General features: G+C 47.9%; 1 protein-coding gene across 4 annotated transcripts in view; it reads right to left on the reverse strand.

Annotated features, from left to right (window-relative positions):
• Positions 1-1,443: 1,443 nt before the first annotated feature.
• The window catches only part of ZFHX3 (zinc finger homeobox 3), a 255,905-nt gene continuing 234,447 nt past the window's right edge, over positions 1,444-22,901 (reverse strand). For all 4 annotated transcript variants that reach the window (XM_029075779.1, XM_029075781.2, XM_007672413.4 and 1 more), the window contains 3 exons: positions 18,666-18,768; positions 11,730-17,213; positions 1,444-7,499 (listed from right to left, as the gene is read on the reverse strand). In XM_029075779.1, the coding sequence (XP_028931612.1) occupies positions 5,845-7,499; positions 11,730-17,213; positions 18,666-18,768 (7,242 nt within the window). In that variant the 3' untranslated portion in view covers positions 1,444-5,844. The remainder of the gene's footprint in view (positions 7,500-11,729; positions 17,214-18,665; positions 18,769-22,901) is intronic.

Genomic DNA, 22,901 nt, shown 5'->3' on the forward strand with positions numbered 1-22,901 from the left:
GTGTGGGGGACAATGCCGACCACAAGGGCAGCCGGGAACAGCCGCCACCGTCACCTCCTCCCCAGGGCAGGTGATGGCAGCCAACCCTTCCAAGGACCCACTCAGCCAGGTCTCCTTCACATCCCAGCTGCAATTGTTTTTTAAATCATTTATCAGCTGGAGCGATAAATTAGAGATGAAGGCAAAGCCTCTGGGCACTGGCTTGGATGTGGGCCTTATTAATGAACTTGAAGAATTTTCTGCTGCGAGGGGTGATTTTTGATAAGAGAAATGGATCCAGTCTGTTTTATTTAGGAGTTCATCAAGTTTACTCCTTCTGCGGACTCTGCTCCTTTCCTACATCCTGCTCTGCGGGGGTTTGGAAAGCGAGGCTTCGCTAGCACAGGAAAATATAGTGAGTCACCCATTCAAGCTACCTCTCTTCTCTTTCGGCTTGTGGTCTAATAGCAGGGAAAATATTTAGACACCCCTCCTCCCCCCACACAAAAAATCCTGATTAAATTTTCACACTAGTGGACTCTACCTCTATCGCCTAAGACATCAGGACAACTTTCTGTTTGGGTAATTCAGTGTGGCTCAGTGGAAAGAGCATGGGCTTTGGAGTCAGAGGTCATGGGTTCGAATCCCGGCTCGGTCACTTGTCAGCTGACTTTGGGCAAGTCACTTAACTTCTCGGTGCCTCAGTTACCTCATCTGTAAAATGGGGATGCAGACTGTGAGCCCCACGTGGGACACCCTGATTCCCCCGTGTCTACCCCAGCGCTTAGAACAGTGCTCGGCACATAGTAAGTGCTTAACAAATACCAACATTATTATTATTAATTCCTGGAAAGGGTCAAAACTTCTTCCAACTCATTTGGTAGAAGCCAACCTGCAGAAAGCTCCGTTCGTAGACAGGTTAGTCCATTTTCCTCATTCAACAGGCCGAGTGGAAAGATGCCCCTGTGCCATTCTGTCTTCTTGCCAAAAGAGAAGTAGCGAGGCTTAGTGGGAAGAACCCGGGCTTGGGAGTCAGCTGTCGTGGGTTCTAATCCCAGCTCCGCCACTTATCTGCTGGGTGACTTTGGGTAGGTCACTTAACTTCTCTGTGCCTCATCTGTCAAAATGGGGATTCAGACTGTGAGCCCCATGTGGGATGACCTGATTACCTTGTATCTACCCCAGCGCTTACAACAGTGCTTGACACATAGTAAGCCCTTAACAAATGCCATTATTATTATTATTAAAAGAGTCAGTGCTGGGGAGAGGCAATTTACAAGTACAATTTACATGAGCAGGTGAACAACTGCATATCTTCTCTCCCACAGACACGTCCAAGAAGCTCATTCAGGCATACGCTCCGAGCGGCACAAATGTGCCCACACTCCCAATAACCTCACGCAGGTACATGCCTACAGACGCACACAGGCACACTTACATATCTGGTGACATCAGAGACGAGAGCTTTTGCTCATATTTTTTTTTAATGTATCACAATGAGCAGGAAACATACTTGATGAAATATTTTCAAAGGAGTATATTCAATTACCATCTACAATCAACTTAACTATGACAACAAAGTTTTTTTGTGACAAATTTTTTTTTAAAGTTTTGAAAGTTCCATGTGGTTTCTGTTTCTGTTAGTCTCCATGGATTTTGGTACAGTTCGAGATCAGCATTGTTACAGTAACAAAAAAGCTAACAAGACTACATTATAGAAAAACACCAAGAACATCATTTTTGGTTTCACTTGCTCTATTTTTTTGTACATTGCAAAGGCTGTTCATATACCTCTTCACCTCAGGGTAACGTTCCTTTACGCCTTCTGTTCTACCCAACCTGCTCCCCCCTCCCCCGCCCCCCAAAGAAAGTAAACAAAAAACCTAGTCAAAGCTTTGTGTTTCACAGTGGGCAGTATCTCAGCGCCAACCAACCAACCAACCAATTTCTGCTTCTATTTAAAAGGTTTTAATTTAATTTATTTAAAAAAAATATATGTCCATGAACATCAAGTGCACTGGCCTGTGTTACTGCCTCTTTCTCCCTCTCTCCCTCTCTCTCTCCCTCCCCTGAATCTTCCTGCCATGCCTGATAAGCTCAGGTTTCTTTGACACATGCCATCTGTTTTACTTTATTTTTAATTGTGTAAAACTTTGGCCACATTCATCTCTTTAAATAGCTTTTAATTTAAAAATAAACCCAAACCTGCCAAGTGTTTGAAATCTTTTTCTTGCTTTTTGGGGGGAGGAGAGGGTCTGGTGGGGCCGGGGGCGGGGGGTTGGGGGGGAGCGATGGGGGAAGAGATGCCAACTCTGTGGGCCTGTTTGATGCTACAGAAGGTTGAAAGAATAGTTCTTGCTAGTCCAGCATCCTCTCTCCTCTTGCTGGGCATCGAGCACCAAACAGCGCCGTGGATGCTTTTTGATGAAAAGGAAAAATGTCAACGGGAGTGGTAACAGATTACTTAAAAAAAAAAAAGTAGAGATCGAAACACTCACACTCAGCCACCTATTAGGCAGCAGACAGGGACCAGCTTCCCAAAGAGAGAGGGCGGCCTGTACTGCAGTCAAGACCGAGACCGTGCCTAGATTTCAATCCTGCACGATTCTGCAGCTTTCAAAACACAAAAATAAGAAAATCCCACTGGCTGCAGGCAGCTAGGTGGAAGCAGAGAAGTATGATGCAAGTTCTCAATGCACTCCCCCCCGTCCCCCCCCCAACCACCTTCTGACTTTTCTCACGGTTGTTAATGCTAGTTCTGGGAGGCTTCTGAACAGAGATTCCTCCCTGGGCTCCCGGGGAGCGGGTTTGTGATTCGGGAGAAGACACTTCCTTCGTGACTCAGAACTGCACTGAGCTGGGGGAAAATTGTCTGGCAGGAGTCAAACTTGCCCGAGTAAAACAGTCTGGCTACTTGCAAGTTGCAATAACCAGAAGAGAGAATGGCAGTTCTCCCGGGCTCAGGGCTGGGAACTACCCAGCCCCCGCAGCCCCCTGCTCTGGGCCCCACAAGGGGAGGAGGTGCCATTGCAGAGCAGAGAAGATCTCAAGAATATTTAGAGAGGAAAAAAAAAAAAGCAAGGAAATGAGTTAAATTTGAGGGGAGGGAAGGGAATAGAAATTGCACTATTACCAAGCAATATCGTTAAAAAAAAAGTTTTCTGAAGAGACCTAGCAGAATTTGACAGATAAAGCTAGTGTTAAATTGCTAACTGGTATCACATAGAGAACCCAAAACAAAAACAAACAGAAAATTCTTCTATATGATACAGACATAGAGTAACATACAACAGTTAAATGGCAAAAAATATATATATATATATTTCATAGAATTACAAACAAGATAAAATAATGGAAAACAAAAAACTGTACAACTTTAGAATTTAAAAAATGTTCATCTCAAACACAGGGAGAAATACAAGAACTTCTGTTAAAAGAAAACAGTTCATTAAAACAGCAAATGGTTTGTGTATTTGTTTTTGACACCTTATGCTACAACTGGATACTGGTATGAATATTTAGATGGTACTCTTTAGTATTTTCTACTTAAAAAACAATTAAAAAGGAATTTGCACTGTGCATCAGCCTAGTTAGAAATATGTACAACAGTTCAGGATCTACTCTTTCATTTAACTAAAACCAAAAATTCATAAAAATAAAACAGTCCCGGCTAAAAAAAAAAAATGAAATCCATTTTTTCATATCTTGGAAATCTTGGAATGCTCCAGTCTTCTGCAAAGTCAATGTCTGGCTTCGGCCCTGGGGAGAGAAGCCCGAAAGGTGAAGCATGGAACTCCGCATTCACAGTCTTCGAAGTTCCCTTTTGAAACATAAAGAGGAAGATGAAGGGAGGATTTCACACTTGTAGGGGAAAGGGGAGATTGTTTCTGTTGACGTTTGGCTACAAAAGTGAAACAGCAAAGCATCTATTTGTCTCCAAAAATCTACATTTTAGCAGCACAAAGTTTCCTTTCAAAGTCCAGACCGCAGAGGATGAGAAGGATGTGGGGTGGGGTGTGTGTGCTGTGTGTGTTGTGTGTGTGTGTGTCTTTACAGGAATACAGAGATTAACATAAACACAAGTGCCTCATGAACAGTTTCTTTTTTGCTTTCTGTACATTGCTATCAGATTCTTTGTTGGCTGCACCTCTGGATCACTCACCGCTCAGACTGCCTAACACAAGGACAAAACTCCGAAGTAAAAACATGTCTTTTGGTATGTGGACTTTTCAATACTAGTTGCCTCTCTGCTTTGCAGAAGCAGTGCGGATAACAACCTGGGAATCTTTTTCTTTTTTTCCTCTTTCCTTTATTTAAACTCAGTCTTGTTGTTTAAATCAGAAACAAATTCTCAAGTAACAAGAACCCTTTCCCCCCTCTCTCTGCACCAGCAGTGAAAGGGCGTGTCTTTGGATTTTATTTAAAGCATGAAATTTCTTTTTCTGAGAGAGAAAAAAAAAACCCTAACCAATAACTTGTCTGAAAAGAAAAGAGTGCAGCCCAATTACACAAACAGAAACAAATGCTTTAGTTTAGGAAAAGAATCTTTGAAGCATCTACCCAACAAGGAGAGGAGGAAGGAAAAAACGGAAAACCAGAAGAAGCAAAAGAAGAAAAGAGATAAGTGCACGAGGGTAACAGACATAGGTAACTAGTATGTTTACGCCTTAAAAAGTTTCAACTCCCCAACCAAAAATATTCTGCAAGGGCCCTACTGACCCCCAAAAACCCTTTGAACTTCTTTCTTTAGTTTTTATAAAATAACCTTGCAGCGGCCCTCTAAGAAATGAAGGCGGCAGCAACCGTAAGTGGAAGATTACAGGATAGGGGCGAGGGGGGCGGGGGCGAGGAATAAAGGTACAAAGGGGAGAAAAGCTTCGGCGAATCAACGGATTGCAATCTATCTGCTAGGAATGAACAAGACAACATCAAATGAGGAGCTGTCAGCTGGACCATACAAAAGCTAAATGTACACAAAAGGTTTTTTTCTTTTAAATCTACCATACTGCTTCAGTTCATTTCCAATGCAACAATCTACTCAACACCAAAAATGGTCATATCTATCATAAATACAGAAAGTCAGTTTTTTTAAAACTTATTTTTTTTTAGCTACAAGTCCTCAACACTCTTTGTGTGTTTTTTATTTTTTTTTTTCTGAAAAGTGGGAGTGCTTAACTTTTCCCTTGAAATTGGCTTCAGCAGAAAAGCTATCCTTAAAATCCCCAGAAAGCTAAAGCAGTTCACATTGTTTTTCTCTTGAATACTTTCTGCCCATATTTAAATTAACAAAAAAAAAAAATCTTTTTCTGGAACAAAACAAAAGAAAATATATATATAATTATATATATATATATATAAAACAATGATTCTGAAAACAGAACAAAGTGTGAGCGATTGACCTGAGAATAAAAAGACATTACATTTCTTTTTTCTTTTAGCAAGCCATTGGTATCTGAATGCTAAGATAGCAAGAAATTTAAAACTGTAACAAGGTGGACTGCTTTCCCATACAGTGCATGCCGGGCTCTGCTGTGCTATCAATGTGGGGCATTATTGAAAAAGGACAAATATACAGGGGGTTAAGCTCCAAAGACAATAAGGAGGCCCTACGGACTTCTGTCTCCCAGACCGACAGTACCTTCAAAAGGACAAATGTAACAGGGTTGGTTTTTCATATTCAAAGAAAAAAAGAAAAGAATGTAAAACCCACCGGCATAGATAGTTATATGGGAAAACAACCCACACTTTTTCTTTTTTTTTCTTTTTTTGGTTAGAAGCTTTGGAATTGCAGTTAGTCTATTTTTGAAATTGGTTTGTTATTAATTTATTTAAATTCATTTTTTTTTTATTGTTCATCTTCAAAGCTTACAATCTGAAGGTGTCCATTCCTACACTAGTTAGACCACTGTCCTTAGGGCAGCTGGGGTCTTTGGGCCCCTCCACCGGGCTAGCCGGTCCATCTGACTTTTGGCTAAGATCCGTGTCAGACTCCTCCGAATAGTCGTCTGTTGGCATCGAGGGCTGAACCCCTGAGGTGCTGCATGAACTTGAGGTAACCGTTGAAGATGAGGAGAGAGGAGGAAAAGAAGAAGGCTTCCCAACTGAAGCCCGCGAGACCACTTGAGGCCAAGACTTTCTGGAGGCGTGGGGGGAAGCTGAGGAGGAGGAGGAGGACGAAGGGGGCGGGGGGCTGTCGTTTGAGTGAGCGGCAGACTGCGAGGTAGATGCGGTGCTAGGATCGGGGAAGCAGGCAGAGTGAGGTAATAAACTAGGGTGCTCTTTGGCGTTTCTTGCTGCTCTCGTGATTGTTCTGTGTTTGTGCAAGGTTGACTCGAGATGTTGACTCAGAGCTTCATCCCCACAGAGGGTGCTCTCGCACGCCAGGCAGTGGTACGAGCCGCCGCCGCCGCCGGGGACGCGGAGCACCATCTCTTGCAGGTTCACCACAGGCTGGCCGAAGAAGCAGAGGGACTTCAGGTGGCTCCTGGCCGCCTCCTCGTCGCTGAAGCCCGCCTGGCACTTGCGGCAGACCAACTTGTACTGCACCTTTGGAACAATGAAGGGGTCGGAGAGGGAGTCCGCACTTTTGCTTTCTGCTTCTGGCTCTTCTTGGGGTTTCGGCAGGAGGGGGGACACCTCGCGGGGTGCGTTTTTCTGCTCTTCTTGTTTGGGGGATTCTTTGGCAGGGTCTTTGTCTGGGGAAGCAGCCCCCGGGGGGACTGGGGTTTGGCTTGCTTTGGGCTGCTGCTGCTGCTGCTGCTGTTGCTGCTGCTGCTGCACTTTCTGCTGCTGAAGTTGCCTCTGCTGCTGCTGCTGCTGCTGTAAAGCCTCCTGCAAACTCTGCTGGTATTGCTGGTACTGCTGCAGTAAGGAGCCGGGGGACAACCCCATCAGGGCCTGTGACAGAGCCGGACTGTAGGGGAACAGGCCTTCCATGCCGTACATGGGCTGCAGGTACCCGCTTTGCAGGGCCCCGGGGATCTGGGGGGCGTAGTAAGGAGAAAAGCCGGGTACGAAATACGGAAGGAACTGGCTCGTGAGCAAAGCAGTTGGGTCCGAAGTCAAGGCCGCCTGCAGGGCCTGAAGCTGGGCAGGGTCCACCGCATACTCCATCGTGGGTAAGGGGGCTGAAAGTGTCGCTGCAGGGGCCTCTCCCTTCTCCTTCTTGGGTACTGGCAGGGATTCCCCTTTCCCTTTATGCGCCTTTTCCTTCTCTTTAATCTTCTCGTTCTCCTTGTCCTTGCGTTGCTGCTGCTGCTGCTGCTGCTGCGGCGGCTGCTGCTGCTGCTGAGAGTGAAGTTGCTGCTGCTGCTGCTGCGGCTGCTGCTGTTGCTGCTGCTGCTGCTGCTGCTGGGGCTGGGGTGGTTGTTGAGGGGCCATTGCCATGGTAGCTTGTGCTGGGGTCGGGGAGCTCAGTGAGGCTGAGGACTGCTTATTTGGTAATCCAGATGTCGGGAGGCCGGGGGAAGGGACCGTTGTGCTGGGCAGGCCCATCAGGTTCGGTTTCGGAGAAGTTAAAGCTGAAAGGAATGGACGAGAAAAAGGGGTCAAACGCGGCACGGCACAGACGCGGAGGAGAAGCCTGGGGACTCAGGCCCCGGTCCGCCGAAAGAAGGGGGAATCCGTCACAGAGCCTCCCAGGCAGAGGATTTAATATCAACAGATTTCAAGCGGTACGTGCCTTGACCAGGATTCGATGGTCAGAAAGCCCGGGGTTACAAGAGCTTAGCACACTCCCACTCCCCTCTTTTCTCCTTGGTGATAAACCCTGTGAAATAAGCCCATCTATCTCATTTCTTTTCTTGGCGGCCACCACTCTGATTGGTCTGCCGGCCCATAGCTTGATGCCTTTCAATTGGTACTTCTGTTCGGGAAGGCCCATGGTAGTCTCATGGAGAGATCACATAACAGTGTTGATTCAGCACACCGTGACCACACGAAGCTACCTCATAGAAGAGACCGAGGAGAGAGTGGGAAGGCGTCCAGTCGATGGAGTGGAAAAGGACGGGCGTGAACCTGCACTGCTACCTACACCAGTGATCTAAAATGAAGAAATGTTCCAGAGTACAGGAGGGTGAGGGTAGTGACTCCTAAGATCTGGTTGGTGGTTGGGGGTGGGGGGGAGATGGGATAAGAGAACAGTAATGGAAATGGGGGAAAAAAATTGCCCCTTCCTCATCCCAGGGCCCCGAAATCTGCTTTTACAGTGAGTAGGGATCCTCGATAATTCTGGGAAGCTACACACCTCATATTCACCTGCTTTCTGGCTTTCGGGCAGAGGATGGAGATCGGGGAGCAGGTGGAAAGAGGAAACTAGTCAACAACGATCTTCTATTCCTTACTTCCCTATAGAATTTTGATGCCAACGAATTTACAGGAACATGGACTTTTCCAATCCACTCTTTTGGCTGATCTTTTTGACTTGAGAAAGTGTTACCCCCTCACTTTGCTCTTTCGAGACTCTGGCCAGGGCTTCTCTCTCCCTCCAAGGTAATAAAAGCTAACCAATCCTTGGATCCCACCTCATGGTTGGAAATTGGACCTAGGCACCTCTTGGCTCTTCTGCTGCTCCAGACATTAGGAGGGAAACAGACTAAAAATAGAAGTGCCGAAGAAGCATTCCTGCCTGTACCAGGCCTCTCCGTGAAAGGGTATTTTGAAAGGCTGCATCTGCACCTGGGTAAAATATGTCAGAACGCAAGGGAACTTTTTTCCTCTCTGGATCAAATTTGGGGTCACACTGCTGCGTACCGTCAAACTACAGCCCAAGTTGCTGACCACCCTAAATTCAACATCATCCCATGGCAGATATGAGACTCAGCACTCCTGCCAGGATCCACGGACTCCGGTGGCCACGACTGAAGCAACCCTCTCAACTAGGAAAGTTCAATTTTTCTTGAAGGAGTTTCCCCTTCTGACTCAAAAAAACCCAAACAGTCTGGTGCTTCTTTGGGCAACCGGTACCCACGATCAGTTCTGGCATTATCTCCCGTGAGCCATCACCATTCTCCTCATTCTAACAGATTCCCAGATTTAGATTATAACGTTATGCTCTGAGGTCCAATACCCTAAAATTAGGCAAGGCTGTCTTAACATTGGGAGGCAATTATAAGATTTTATTTGGTTTGTTAATGAATGTCATAAGTAGTAATTGCTAGTTTTTTTAATGGGATGAATCTCAGTTGTAAAATGTATAGTCTTATTTTAGTTTGAATTGTTATGATTCACATTCAACAAACTCCTTTATTCAGTCAAACTTATTGAGCACTTAACTGTATGCAGCATACTGTACTAAGTGCTTGTGATACTTGGTTTTAAATATAAAAAATCCAGATGAACTGTGATTATTAACAGCTTGAAATTTACATAGCGAGTTAGTTTCCTTTGGAAGGTTCAAAGCATTTTCCCAGATACTCTTTCATCTGTACAACAGTCTTCCTAAGTAGGTCAGGGAAGAGCTTATTAGTCCAATTAAGGAAAACATAAGGCCCCAATAGGCCAGGTGACTTGTCCGAGAACCCACCGATAAAGGTGCCCAACCTAATGGTAACTTCAGTGTGAGTTTGCTGGGTCAGGCTCACTGGAGACACTCAAGACCTACGGGACTTTTAGAAATACTCCTCTCAGTACGTCACTAGGGGTTTGGTAGTCAGAAAGTAAGCCGTTCCCTCAACATCACATTTCCACTTAGTCCCTACAATTCTTGGCATCTTTTGCCTGTTCCAAACAGTCCCACCCAAGAGGGTCATTTTCTCATCTCAGGGATCATTCCATCAGGCTTGATCTGTTCCAAATTTGAGCCACTGAGAAAATCTAGGGCAAAAATGCCCATTTGTTAAAGTGTCATTAAAAAGACAGAATGATTTATACCACAATGACCCCTATGTGGCTTCTGTTTCTTACAGCGCAATGGGCTGCAGGGAATCACAGTTCCAAAGGTTCATAACACTGCAGTCCAAGGACACCATTTCAAGCCTGGTCTCATTTGCTTCAGGCTTCTTTAAACCTCATAACAATAAGAACATTATTATTATTATATCATCATTGTATTTGGTAGGTGCTTACCATGTGCCAAGCACTGTATTAAGTGCTGGGATAGATACAAGTTAACCAGGGAGAACACATCCCTGTCTCTCACGAGGATCCCAGTCAAGAAGAGAATAGAGTTTCGGGGCTTCCCCTGACCACCTCTGGCCCCCAAAATAGCAATTTCATATTCCTAAAAAGAGCACGTCGGGATACTGAAGCAAAGGCGAGTCCTATCCTGAGGACTTGGGAAAATTTCTCTACTGCACCAACCACAGAAATTCTTTATGAAGATTGGGCACCCTACCCAGTATATTACATCAGATGGTGGTGGACTAAGTCTGTTCAAATGGCAGACAAACTTCGTAGCTACATGAGGCTTGGGGGCTGGGCTTAATGCAGAATGCTTTTGGAAGTCTTCAGTGATCCTGCCTTAACTACTGCATCTGCCTCATCGCTGACCTCCCTGTCTCCTGTCTTTCCCCACTCCAGTCTATACTTAGACCATTTTTCTAAAGTAACTGCTCAGACCATGTCTCCCCCCTCCTCAAGAACCTCTGACGATTGCCCATCCACCTCTGCATCAAACAGAAACTCCTTTCTATTGGCTTTAAAGCACTCAATCACCTTACCTCACTGATGTATATAACCCAGCCCACACACTTCACTACTCTCATGCCAGCTTCCTCACTGTGCCTGCCCCTCGTCTATCTCGTCACGGACTCCTTTTCTCTCATCCTCCTTGGGTCCTGGAATCCCCTCTCCTTCCATAAATGCCAGACCACCACTCTCCCTACCTTCAAAGCACTATTAAGGCCATATCTACAAGAGGCATTTCCCGATTTAGCTCTCCTTTCTCTGGATCTCTCTCCCTTCTGTGTCATCTATGCACTTGGATCTGTGACCTTTGGTCATCTATTCCCCCCAACCCTCAACCCCAAAGCACTTATGTGCATATCTACAAATTACATATTACTTGTATTATTTCTATTAATGTCTGTCTCACCCTCTAGACTGTTGGCTCGTAGTGGGCTCGTACCAAGTCTGTGTTGTACTCTCCTGGGAGCTTAGTACAGTGCTCCGCACATAGTAAGTGCTCAATAAATACCACTGATAAGCAAAACGGGAGTCTCTGCAGGAGGGGCGGTGATTGTGGTGGTGGGGGGGACACTCGATTCGCAGATCGCCCTGTCCCTTCGTAAAGTTAGCTACCATTGGCTGGTGGAACTTGTGGACAGCCTTTCCAGGTAAGCACGGTGCTTGAATAGAACTGATATTTCTGAGAAGTTACAAATAAAGGGAGAGTGAGACTTTCTGACCTCCCCAACAGTTTCTGGGAGCAAGTTTCCAATGGCGGGGGGCCGGGGGGAGATCTACCGTCTCCAGAGCACCCATACTTGAGTCATTCGGTGAACGGGAGACAGCTGAAAGTGCTTAAGGCAAAAGTAGCAACTCTGTGGCTCCAAACACCCAGAGCCCCCAAAGAATCCTTTTTGAATTGCTTCTGAGAGGGAGGTAACGGTCCCTATCTTGGGAATCCACCAGAACTTAGAAAAAGAAAACTGGCAGGGCCCATTTTTTCATGTCAGGCAAGGGAAAAATGATTAGGAAACGGCGGTGGGGGGAAAAGTTGTTCCCCGCCAAGTGGCCTCACGAAACAGGCTCAATAGACGAGAGTCCGGAGACGCTCGTCCGGAGTCACGGTTGTCGGTTCGGGAACCCACCTGTGTTGGATGGAGTGAAACCTGGCAACGATGGACTGTTGAGGCCAGGGAGCAATACCGGAGGAATGCCCTGGAGCGCTGGATATGCAGTGGGAAGGTTAAGAGCTTGAAGAGGGGTACTGTCAAACATGCCTTGCTGTTGAGCCGCCAGACCGAGCACCTCATTGGCCTTTTTGATCCGGTCCAACTCTTGCTGAGCCATCAACTGGCGAACGGTAGCAGGGTCGAAGTATTCCTTCTCCTTGTCCAACTGGCTTCCGATGGTGTCCTTAACTTTGGAGATATGCTGCTGAGAAAAGATATGGTCACGTACAGACAGCCGAGCGCTGTACTTGATGCCACACAAAGTGCACTCTGTTTTGGGTCCCTCGTAACTTGTTTGGTTTATACCAAAATGCTTGGCCATGCTTAGTTTGGACTTCTTTTCTTTTGCCCTGGCATTCTGGAACCAGACCTGAACAACTCTCTTTGGCAGTCCAATGTCATTGCCCAGGACCTCACACTCCAGCATGGTTGGCGTCCTGTAGTCGTTAAAGCATGACTTTAGGACCTTCAGCTGAAGATTAGTCATCTGAGTGCGAAAACGTTTCTGCCCCGGCCTCTCCCCGCCGTCTCCAGACTTGCCCGCCGAACCGCTCGCCCCAGGGCTGGGGGAGCAGGGGTCCGCAAGGCTGGACGTCTCACTGTAGTCCACCGTTCCTTCGTTATCATATTCCTTGCTGTAAAAGCTAGGCGCTGGGCTGACCAAGCCAGAAGACAAGCGATCGTCATACTCAGACATGGCCATCATGGCGGCCTTAGTCAGCCCTTCGTTGGGCGCCGACGACGACTTGGTTTCGGTCGCTATGCCCGTGGCGCTGTCGTTGTCCGCGTTGCCCTCGTCGCCGGTTGTGGTGTCCGTGATTGCCGTGTTGACGGAGGAGCAGTCGTCGTTGTCGAGCTTGGTTTGGTCGAAGTTAAGATTAACCGAGGACATGGAGGGACTCTCGAAGTCTTCTATCCCTTCCACCTTGATGGAGGAAGGGCTAAGCAAAGTCCTGGGAGACAGCTCCATGGTTTTACTCACCGGTGAAAGAGGAACCCCTTGACCGTCGCTGCTGCTCGGCGGCAGGTGGGAAAAGCTGGCGCCATCGAAGATGTCTCCCTTCATCTGGAGGCCCCCGTCGCAGTCTAACAGCATGGCAGACAGCGTCAGGTTGTAGCCGGCTCTCTTGGCCTCGTGCCAGTGACGGGATCGAATGTGAGCCTCCAGGGCAGTTTTGGCTTTGAAGAGGGCTCTGCAGAAAGGGCACCGCCTGTGCGCCTGGGCAGGGCCAACCGCCCGAAACTGCCCTTTCCTCTCCCGCGCTCGGGTGTTCTGAAACCAAACCTGCACCACACGTTTCTTCAGGCCCACTTCGTGGGCGATGTGATCCAACATTTTCCGGGTTGGGTTGGAGTCCAGCAGGTACTTTTGGTAGAGGATTTCCAGCTGTTCTGGAGTAATAGTCGTCCTCAGTCGCTTGTCCCTCTGGGGTTCTTCCCCTCCCGTTCCACTGTCATTCTCCCCGGGGCTCGCGCTGGCCTTCTCCTCCAGCTTCCTCTTCAAGGTATTCATGGTAGAAGTCGGAGTGGACGGAGAAGTGGCAGAGCTTGCTGGAATCTGAGGTAGCGCTCCAGATAGCAGCTGACTTGCAAGAAGTGGGTTACTAGGGTCAAAGAGCATGAAAGGCATGTCCAGGGTCCGGTCCAAAAACTGGGGGTGAATAAACTGGTTCTGCGCGCTCAGAAAGTGGAGCTGCTGATGCTCCTGCCAATGCTCGAAGGAGGGAAAGGCCAGTTTGCACTGGTCACACTGGTAAGGGATTAACTGAGGAGGTAGGCTTGCCAACTGCTGCGGGGTGGATGTGTGGAGGGGCTTGAGGGAGAGGTGGGAGAGCTGGGATGGGCTAGGGCTGGACTGGGGCAAGGAGCAGGGGGGCGGGGGGACCTGGGGCGGGGGCTGCTGTAACGCGGGGGGCGAGGACAGCTGCGGGATCTTTTGCTGAGCTATGCTCATCTTCTGTTCCGACGGGTCTGGCTGGGGTGGGAGCAGCTGCTGCTGCTGCTGCTGCTGCTGCTGAGACTCCTGCTTTGGTTGCACTTGCTTCTCTTGGGTTTGGTTTGGCTGCGCACTTGGCGGTTCAGTCTGCTTTGGCTTTTCGTCGCTCGCTTCTGTTTTGGAACTGAATGCGGGGGATTCCTCAGACTCGGCCGTGAGCTGTAGGAAAGCCGAAGAGGGAGCGTTAGCTGAAGCTGCTGGGGCACTGTAAGCCTGGGAGGGCATCGGGGTGCTGCAGGATGAACTGGTGGGAGTGAGCAGCTCCATGGCATCCATAGAATCTTCGTTTTGGCTGTCGTCCTGCCCGTCCTCGTCCTCGTCCTTGTAACACAGCTTTTTCTGGTGCTTAATGAGATCGAAAATGCGCTGAAAGACCAAGCTACATTTCTTGCACTGGTAGTTCAAGTTGCTCGTTCGAATGTACCTGTCGTTCGTCAGCTCCCGCCTTTCTCCGTCTTTCCCTTCGCCCTGGTTCTCATAGTTCTTCCTTGCCTTCTGACGGGCATTCTGGAACCACACCACTATGACTCGGGTAGGGAGATTTAGTAAATTGGAAAGTTGCTCAAACTCGTCGTCCTTAGGGTACGCGTTGGCATCGAAGAAGTCCTGCAGGACTCTCAGCTGGTAATCAGTGAAACGGGTCCTGGACGACCTCTTGCTTCCCCAGTACTCGTGCTTCTGCGGCTCCGGAGACGGCGGCCTCGAATCAATTTTCAGTTCCTCCAGGCTGGTGATGGGAGGATTGCTGAAGTTGTAGGGAGAGTCTTTATTTCGCTGACGTTCTTTGAACAGGGTGTTGCGGAACCAGTGCTTGATCACCTTCTGCGGCAGCCCGGACTTGTCAGCCATCTCTTTAATCTGCTCTTCGCTGGGGGAATTGTTAATGTCGAAATACTGTCGAAGGACTCGAAGCTGGTCATCTGTGATCCGCGTGCGTGGCCTCTTGTTCTGCTGCTGGAGCAGGCTGGGGTTCAGCTGATGCTGATAGAGCTGGGCCAAATCGGCGGGCAGGGGGTCAACGGGACCGAGCTGGGGGGGCAACTGAGCTGGTAAGGTTTGCAGGGGCATCGTCTGCATCATAAGCGGTGAAAAGATGGGCAGCTCCATTGGCATAGAGAGCTGGGTGAGTGGCACGGACGGCTGGGCTGGTGCAATTGTCGGAGAAGCGATAGGCGGGGCGGATGCGGGAATGGTCGGCGTAGAAGCCGGCTGAGGAGGTGCTGCCGGGAGCGGGGGCGGCGGCGGAGGAGGAGGTGGTGGAGGCTCTGGGGTCTGGGGCCGCAGGGGATACAATTTGTCATAGTGCTCTCTGTACTGTTTGGCAAACCTCTCCAGCTGCTTAAAGGGGAAGTAGTGTTGGTGTACGTGCTCCTGGTGACTCTTGAGAATCAGAATGTTGGAGAACAGCTTGCCGCAGGAGTCACATTCAAGTTTTTCCAAGCTGTCACCCTGCTCGCTCTTCCCGTTCTTCTTCTGCACCTTCTGCTTGTTCTCGTTGTACTGAATGACCAGCTCGAAGCCAAAATTCTCTAGCAGGGCCTTGGTGGCGTTCCCGCGGGCATCCGAGGCGATGCGCGGCGGGAGCATGGAGGGCTCGGAACTAGCCCCGGGCGCAAACTCTTTCTTATCTTTGGGCTTTAAGGTTTCGGACAGAGACTCCTTGGAGATGGCGTTGCACTCTCCCCTCTCTACACTCTCCCGTTCCCTCTGGGACTCTTTCTCCTTGTCCTTCATGATTAATTTGTTTTTCTTCTCTGGGTGCGGGCTGGGCTGAAGAAGAGCAGGGTGAGACTGTGACAGGGAGAGCTGGCTTGGCTGCTGTTGGAGTAACTGCTGATGGCTCTGCTGGGGAATCTGAACCTGAGCCTTCAGGTCTTCCAACAGACTCGGCCCGGTGGCCCCCGTGAGCGTCAGGGCTCCGCTAGTGACGGGCAAGCTCACCTCTGGGTTGAGCTGGAACTCGGCACTGGGGATGTAGAAAGGAAACAGAAGGTGCTGCTGCTGTTGAAGCTGGAGCAAGGTCTCCGTGGTCATCGGGAAGTGCGGGAGGAGGGCTGGGTTGAACAGCTGCGATTGGATGAGAGCTGCCTGCTGCTGCAGCTCTTGCTGCAAGTGGGCCTGCACTTGGGCCTGGGCCTGGGCTAGTGTCTGAGCTTGCTGCTGCTGCTGCTGCTGCTGTTGCTGCTGCTGCTGCTGCCTGGAGGCGATCATGTCTGCCAGTTTCTTCCGGTTGACCTCCTTGGGCTCGGGAGGAGAGGTGACACCAGCACTCATCGGGTTCCCAAGGGGAGGGATGCCCACGCTTTCGCTCGCCACCTGGCTCAGTAAGTTGGCGCTCGGCCCGGCCCCACCGCTGCTTGCGTTAGTGGAGGGGAAGGTATTACTGTTGCTCGTGCTCACCGGGCTCGGGGTGGAAGAACCCAGGGAGATGTTGCCGCTGCCGTTCCCAGTTCCATTACTGTTGCCGCTGCCGCTTGCTGCCTCTAGCTTGGCTGCGCGGGCCTTGGTTTGATGCAACACAGACCTCATGTGGATCTCCAGCGTGGAACTCTGGCTGTAGGCTACGTTGCAGGTGTTGCACTTAAAAGGCTTGTTGTCTGGGCTGCTGGTGGGCTCCGGCTGACCAGTTGCGGACTCCTGGAGGGCTCTCTTCAACTTATGCAGGTGGGACACTGAGTTGTAGTGAACCAGCAGAATGTTCTTCTGGGTGAAAGACTCCTTGCAGACCGTACACTTGTAAGGGCGGGAAGGATCGAGGAACTTCTCCATGGTGAAATTTGGCCCTTTCCTGAACGGCAGAGCTCTCTTTGGCTCGGAGCCTGAATCTTCTTGCACTGACCCCGAATCACTCCCTGTTGGGCTCTGCTTATCCTCCACGTCACTCTCTTCCTCCTTATCTTCCTCAACAATGATGGTGTGATCTTCGGCCAGAGATGGGTCACCCATAGCCAGGAGGTCCCCATTGACCAGAAGCCCGCTATACAGCTGCTGGATATCCGCCTCGCTCAATTCCAAGTGGCTGGTCTCGAGGTGCTTTTTCAGAGCTTGAAATGTTCGGAAGCTGCGCTGGCAGAGACAACACATGGTGGCTGCTCTGATGACGTGGTACTGAGAGTGGAGCTGCAGTTTCTCAATAGTCTTGAAGGCCAGACTGCACTGATTGCAGCGGTACTTGTATACGTGGCGATCAGACACCGGCAGCTGCGGCCTCTTGGCGTGAACCTCATTGAAGTGCGTCTGAAGGGCTGCAGAGGTTTTAAAAACCTGGTTGCAGCCCTTCTTCCAGCAGAGAAAGCCAGAGTCTTCTCTGGTGGAACTCTGGTCAACAGGAGCAGGCTTCAAATCTCCACTGTGTTCTGCAGTCTCAGATGGCAAAAGGCCCTTTCCCAGATCCTCAGAGGTCTCTGAAAATGACAGGAAAGAGGTGGTACTAAGGAAGATATCGAGAACTTTTCAAGGTTTTTTTTATTTATATAATTTACTCAATCAGTTATCAACCAGTGGCACTGACCGAGCACTTACCGTGTGCAGAGCACTCTATCAAACGCTTGGGAGAGCGCAATACAACAGAGTTGGCAGACATATTCCCTGCCCACAACGAGCTTACAGTCTAGAGGGGAAACTTATTTTTCCTTTAATGTATTAGTAGCTCTATTCAGTTCATCACGTTAGATAGCTCACCTCTCGCTTCCCCCAGATAAGCTGGAAGCATTTAGACAGCTGTGGGCAGGGAATGTTTCTACCACCTCCATTGAACTGAACTCTCCCAAGCGCTTAGTAGACTGCTCCGCACACAGTAAGCGCTCAAATACCATCGATGTCGGTGCTGATGACGACAGTCTTTAAGGCCGACTGATTTTAAGTGTCCCTCACCACACTTCACAATCTAAATCCAATTTTACACGGGTTTTTACTCGTTCCCCATGGTACACTCTTTCCTCAGAAGTGGGGTTTCCTTCAGTTGTCTCAAGGGGTAGGGGGGTATCTACGCTGCAGAAGCGTCTCTGGCAAAGGACAGGACACTCGGGGCCTTCGGGCCTCTAACAAGCTGCTAACAATGGCTATAGCATCTGCCAATGCTCTCAACTTCGGCTGATCCCATTCAGCGTGCTGATGTGGTCACCAGGACAGAGCCGACTCAGGAAACTTCCTGGCACTGCTAAGACTAGATCATCAGGCTGTCATCTAAGCCAGTTAAACGTTCGCACGTTAATATTGTTTAGAGTGTACTTTGTGCTAACAAAAAGTGAATGGCATCCCATCTTGTAAATTGATGGTATTAATTCATTCACAGAACTGGCATCACAATGAAATCAGCAGCAAAGGCTTCCCCCAAGAAGTCAGTTGACAAACGGGCTCCTACCCCTCACGAAAGAGATGATTTGAAAGAATGAGAGGGTGGGAGGGGGCAAAAAGGCAAGGGGGACTGTTCTCTGCCGAGCCAGTGATGGTTTATTTGTGGCGCTTCCTGGGCTACGGACGGCTGTCCATTAGAAGGGCTCAACACTCAAACCCCTCTCCATCTAGACCACTGGACTGTGAGGGATAACTCCTAACCACTAGTGACCCAGTCACCTTCAAACTTGATTTTCAGGCTGAGCCTAGTAGGTTCTGGATTCCATTTGTTCTCATTTTCTTTTCACTATACAAATGAATCGCAAATAAATGCCAGTGTCATTAAGCCAAAGCCAGAGCGAGCAGCAGGCACCAGCGGATAAAAATAAAGGCCTCTTTTCTTCTGAAAGCGTGTGTCTCAGGGAACGGAAAAAAGGTCCAGGAGCCTCCAACACACTAATTCCCCTTGCAGATGTTCAGTTCTCCTTTTGTTTCCCGAGGTTACGAATGAAGACACTAACCAGGCTGTTTTCCTGCCTCTTCTGCGTTTAAGTTCCCGTCTCGGTCCGGAACGGCCGCTGGAAGGAACATGCTGCTGGGCATCATCATTTCGGGGGTTGTCACCTGAGGAGGACGAAGGGGAGAAGTGAAGATCAGAAAACGGGGAGGCGAGGAAAACAAACAAAGAAGAAACGTTTTAAGATTCTCTAATAAGCAAAATTAGCCTTCACCAGCGTTGAGCTCGAGGTGTCACTTTTCAGAGCTCGCTGAAGACTTGTGTTTATTAGACAAAGCTTGCATCAGTCAAAAGTGTTTCTACGGTTACATTCTGGACGTAATTAGCAGTGCACACTTGAAGAATAATCTTATTATTAATATTTTTCCTTCATGCAGAATTTTGACTTTGATCACTGACAATGTTTTGTCATGGGCTGTGAAACTTCTTGTGCAACCAATTAGGTAGATAAGTTGAAAGGCCCACCTTAAGCTGCTGAAAACATAATAAGGGCTCTAATTAAATCATACCTAGTAAAGTACACTGTAATCTTGCAGCGAGGAGCATTGTAGCACTGTTTTCAAAATGTATTCACGCAAGAAAAGGAGGGGGATAAAGAAAGAGTGAAGTAATGTGGAAGAAGAAGTAGCAGTGAACCAAAAAGGGCAGAGACGAGGAGAAAAAGTTGGCAGATTTTCTGGCAAGACAACCTTCCACACTCAGGTCAAGAGAAAGTGAACTTTCACTTGGCTCTATTCAGATTTTTTTTTTGCTAAGATGACAACCAAAGGAACAAGATATCAGGGTGAGCCAGCGGCCACTGTTGCACCCAGAGGAGGAAGACCTCAGTACCCTGGGCAGCTTTCAAAGACAGTTTATTATTTTCCTTTGCCAAACGACTCGCTTTCTCAACCCGGTCAATCAGAGTTCAAAGAACCACAATTCCTCACTGGGGCTTAGGACACTTTCAACTGCTCCCCTTCATAGAGCCAGATACTTTTCTCCCCCCCCGAAAAAGGACTTGATATGCGTTCTCGCTTTCACTTAGGAATCACGCCTTCTCATGTCACAGTCAGACCTCCCCCATCTTCAAAAACCCCAATTTCAGGAAGCAAAAACCCAGATCTAACCAGTCGGTTAACTGTTCTCGAGTCCAAACCCTGCCGGTACAAAACAGAATTGGATACGTAAGAGATAGACAGAGACAGGCAGAGACAGAGATAGAGTGGTTTTATTATTAAGGTTTGCCAATTAAGTGATGTTCTTCTCCTTGAGGGCAGCCTGAGAAATGGGCTGCATCACTGGTTACTGGGCAAAATAAATGAAGCGATTGGAGTCTGTCTACTCTGCTGCCCTGCCTTCTTAGCAAAGAAAATGACATTTCACAATGGAATGAAATGTTTCAACTGTTTTTTCACTACAGTTTCCTAGATGGGCCCAGCACTCTTATCCTGTTGATTAAAGAGTAATCAAAACGATATAATACATGGATTGAAGACAGTCACTAAACAACTACTGCCATACTAGCTCTGTCTAAATCTATCCTTCCCCCACATCTGAAATACTGAACATCTGGAGAATCGAAAAGGCAACCCTACATGTTGTGAACGGGCATTCGAGGCCAGCCAATTCGGAGACAGAGGGATCAACCTGTGTGATCGCTGGGTGACAGACACTGAAGGCCAAGGTTATTCTGTTTACCAAAGAGCAGGTGCAGTGCAGGTGAGTGCAATATAACATTTCGTCTATTGCGGACACCTGCCCCCACTAAGAGAAAGTGCTTGCCTGCTACAAACTGCAGCTGGTTGATATTGCTGTTGCTGAATCGGTAGGTATGGAGCTGAGGATGCCAAACTCATTCCATCTATTTTCTTTTTAATAGAAAGCATTTCTAATCATTGTGGTTGGTGAGTCTAGTGGGAATCCAAGAAGTGAAAGGTCACCGATTAATTTATAGTAACCAGCCTCAGGGGGGAGGGTGTGTGTGTGGGAGGGGTGGGGGGGAGATGAGGTTGGGGGGCAGAAGGGGAGAAAGAGAAAGGAAAAAAGAATCTTCCCGCTCGGTTGTTAGCTGCGGGAACAGTCCTTGCCTGGGATCTTTAGGAATTATGAAAAATAAATCATGAGAAATAAAAAAAAACCCAACAGAGTAAAAAAGAATAAAATTATCTAACACCTCAGCTGCACATCATTATAGAAAACTGTGGGCTTTTTATACGCATTACAGTAAGGCAGACATCCCCACTAACACACTCAGTACGACGGATCAGTAATTGTTTTCATACACTTTAATTAGAAAAACTCAGATGGCTATGAATAATAATGGAAAAGAGAGACTTTTGCACTTGAAAGGTTGAAGTCAATCAAGTGTGAATGACGGCAAAAAAGAAAAAAAAAAGAGACACCAATTCATCAGCCCTCTGTTGTCTCGCCGCGTCTTTAATCATAATTCCTGATTGGGATTCAAGAAGGCAGTAAGCAGCGGTTCTTTGTCTGCCTTCACCTTCCGTCAATTAACTCTCCCCGAAATATAATCATCAACCTCACAGGCTCCTCTGCATCTTAATCTAGGCCTCCAAACCACTAAGTCTTGCCCTATATGTGTTTAAGTAATTACACCTTTATCTACCTGCATCTTCCTATACTCAGTATTCTCACCTTACCTCTAAAAAATGGTTTGGTGTACAAAATTGTTACAGGCAGAATATATCCATGAGGCAATGGGAAAGAAGCCCCAAGGGAAGAGACAGAATCTAGAAATTCTGGTTGGGTCTATATACCAAACACTGGGCTTCCGAATGTGAGAATAGGGGATTGGGGCCTCTCTGAATGACTACTGGTGGAAACCATGTTCATTTCTATTCCTATCCCTATCTACAATGCTAAACCGTGCTCACCGTCCCCCCGCCTCACTTTCCGCCGATTCTTTCCCGAAGCAGCTCATCTTAGAATGTTTCCTCTTTAAAGAAATTCTTCTGCTATAGATATTTCTCTAAGGATTTTTCCTGCTCTCCGATAGATAATGTGAGACAAGTGGACAGGTCATGCCTTTCCCCCAAATTACCTAACTGCACAACTGCTCTCAGTGCCATTTTGGGATGAAAAGCAGAATTAGCAATGTTGGCTTGGGAAGTAGACTCAAGAGCAAATGGAAAGTCATTTTACAAGATGTAGCTATTTAAAAGTCTCCTTCTAAATGTGGGCACGAGGGTACGAACACAACAGTCTGTGATGCCATTCCAATGAAACCTGCGCTACCCGGAGTTGTTTATAGCAGGCATTAGTATAGAAGGCAGCAATGTAAAATGGGAGCAGGCAGAAATGCTCTATCTTCCAGGAAGCTGTGGTATTGTCTCATGTCTTATCCAACTAAAGTTTAACAAGTGCCTTTCTAGACTGGTGTTGACAAGAGTATGGAAAGATGATATTTAGTGACTTCAGACCCAGCTACTTGTCAAGGCAACTACCAGGCATTTCACTGCTGGAGAGCAGGGAAACACGGGATGTTGCTCGACCATCTCTGTGTTGTGGGTGTTCGAAGAAAGAGATCCCAAGGTATGGAAATTAAACAGTTAAAACCACAGGTTGCCAAACAGCATCCTCAACACAGGTATTTATTGAGCACTTACTGTGCGCAGAACACTGTATTGAGTGCTTGGGAGAGTACAATTTAACAGAGCTGGTAGACATATTCCTTGCCCACAGTGAGCTTATAGTCTAGAGTGGGAGACAGGCATCAATATAAATACTTAATATATAATTTACAGACTTATATCTAAGTACTCTGGGGCTGAGGGTGGGGTGAATATCAAATGTCCAAAGTTCACAGACCCATGTGCACAGATGATGCAGAAGGGAGAAAGGAAGGCTTAATCAGGGAAGGCCTCTTGGAAAAGATGTGATAGCAATAAGGTTTTGAAGGTGGGGAACAATAATAATGATATTTGGTAAGCGCTTACTATGTGCCAAGCACTGTTCTAAGCGCTGGGGTAGATACAAGGTAATCTGGTTGTCTCACTTGGGGCTCACAGTTTTAATCCCCATTTTACAGATGAGGTAACTAAGGCAAAGAGAAGCTAAATGGCTTGCCCAAGGTCAGTGATGGTCTGATGTATATGGAAGGGGAGGAAAATCCAGGGCATGGGGAGAATGTGGGGAAAGGGTAGGCGGCGAGATTGAAGGAATTGGGCACAGTGAGCAAGCTGGCGTTCAAGGAATGAATATATACAGGGTATATCGTTTAGACTGTGAGCCCGTCACT

Source organism: Ornithorhynchus anatinus, chromosome 11, assembly GCF_004115215.2.
Source record: "Ornithorhynchus anatinus isolate Pmale09 chromosome 11, mOrnAna1.pri.v4, whole genome shotgun sequence".
Classification (NCBI taxonomy): domain Eukaryota; kingdom Metazoa; phylum Chordata; class Mammalia; order Monotremata; family Ornithorhynchidae; genus Ornithorhynchus; species Ornithorhynchus anatinus.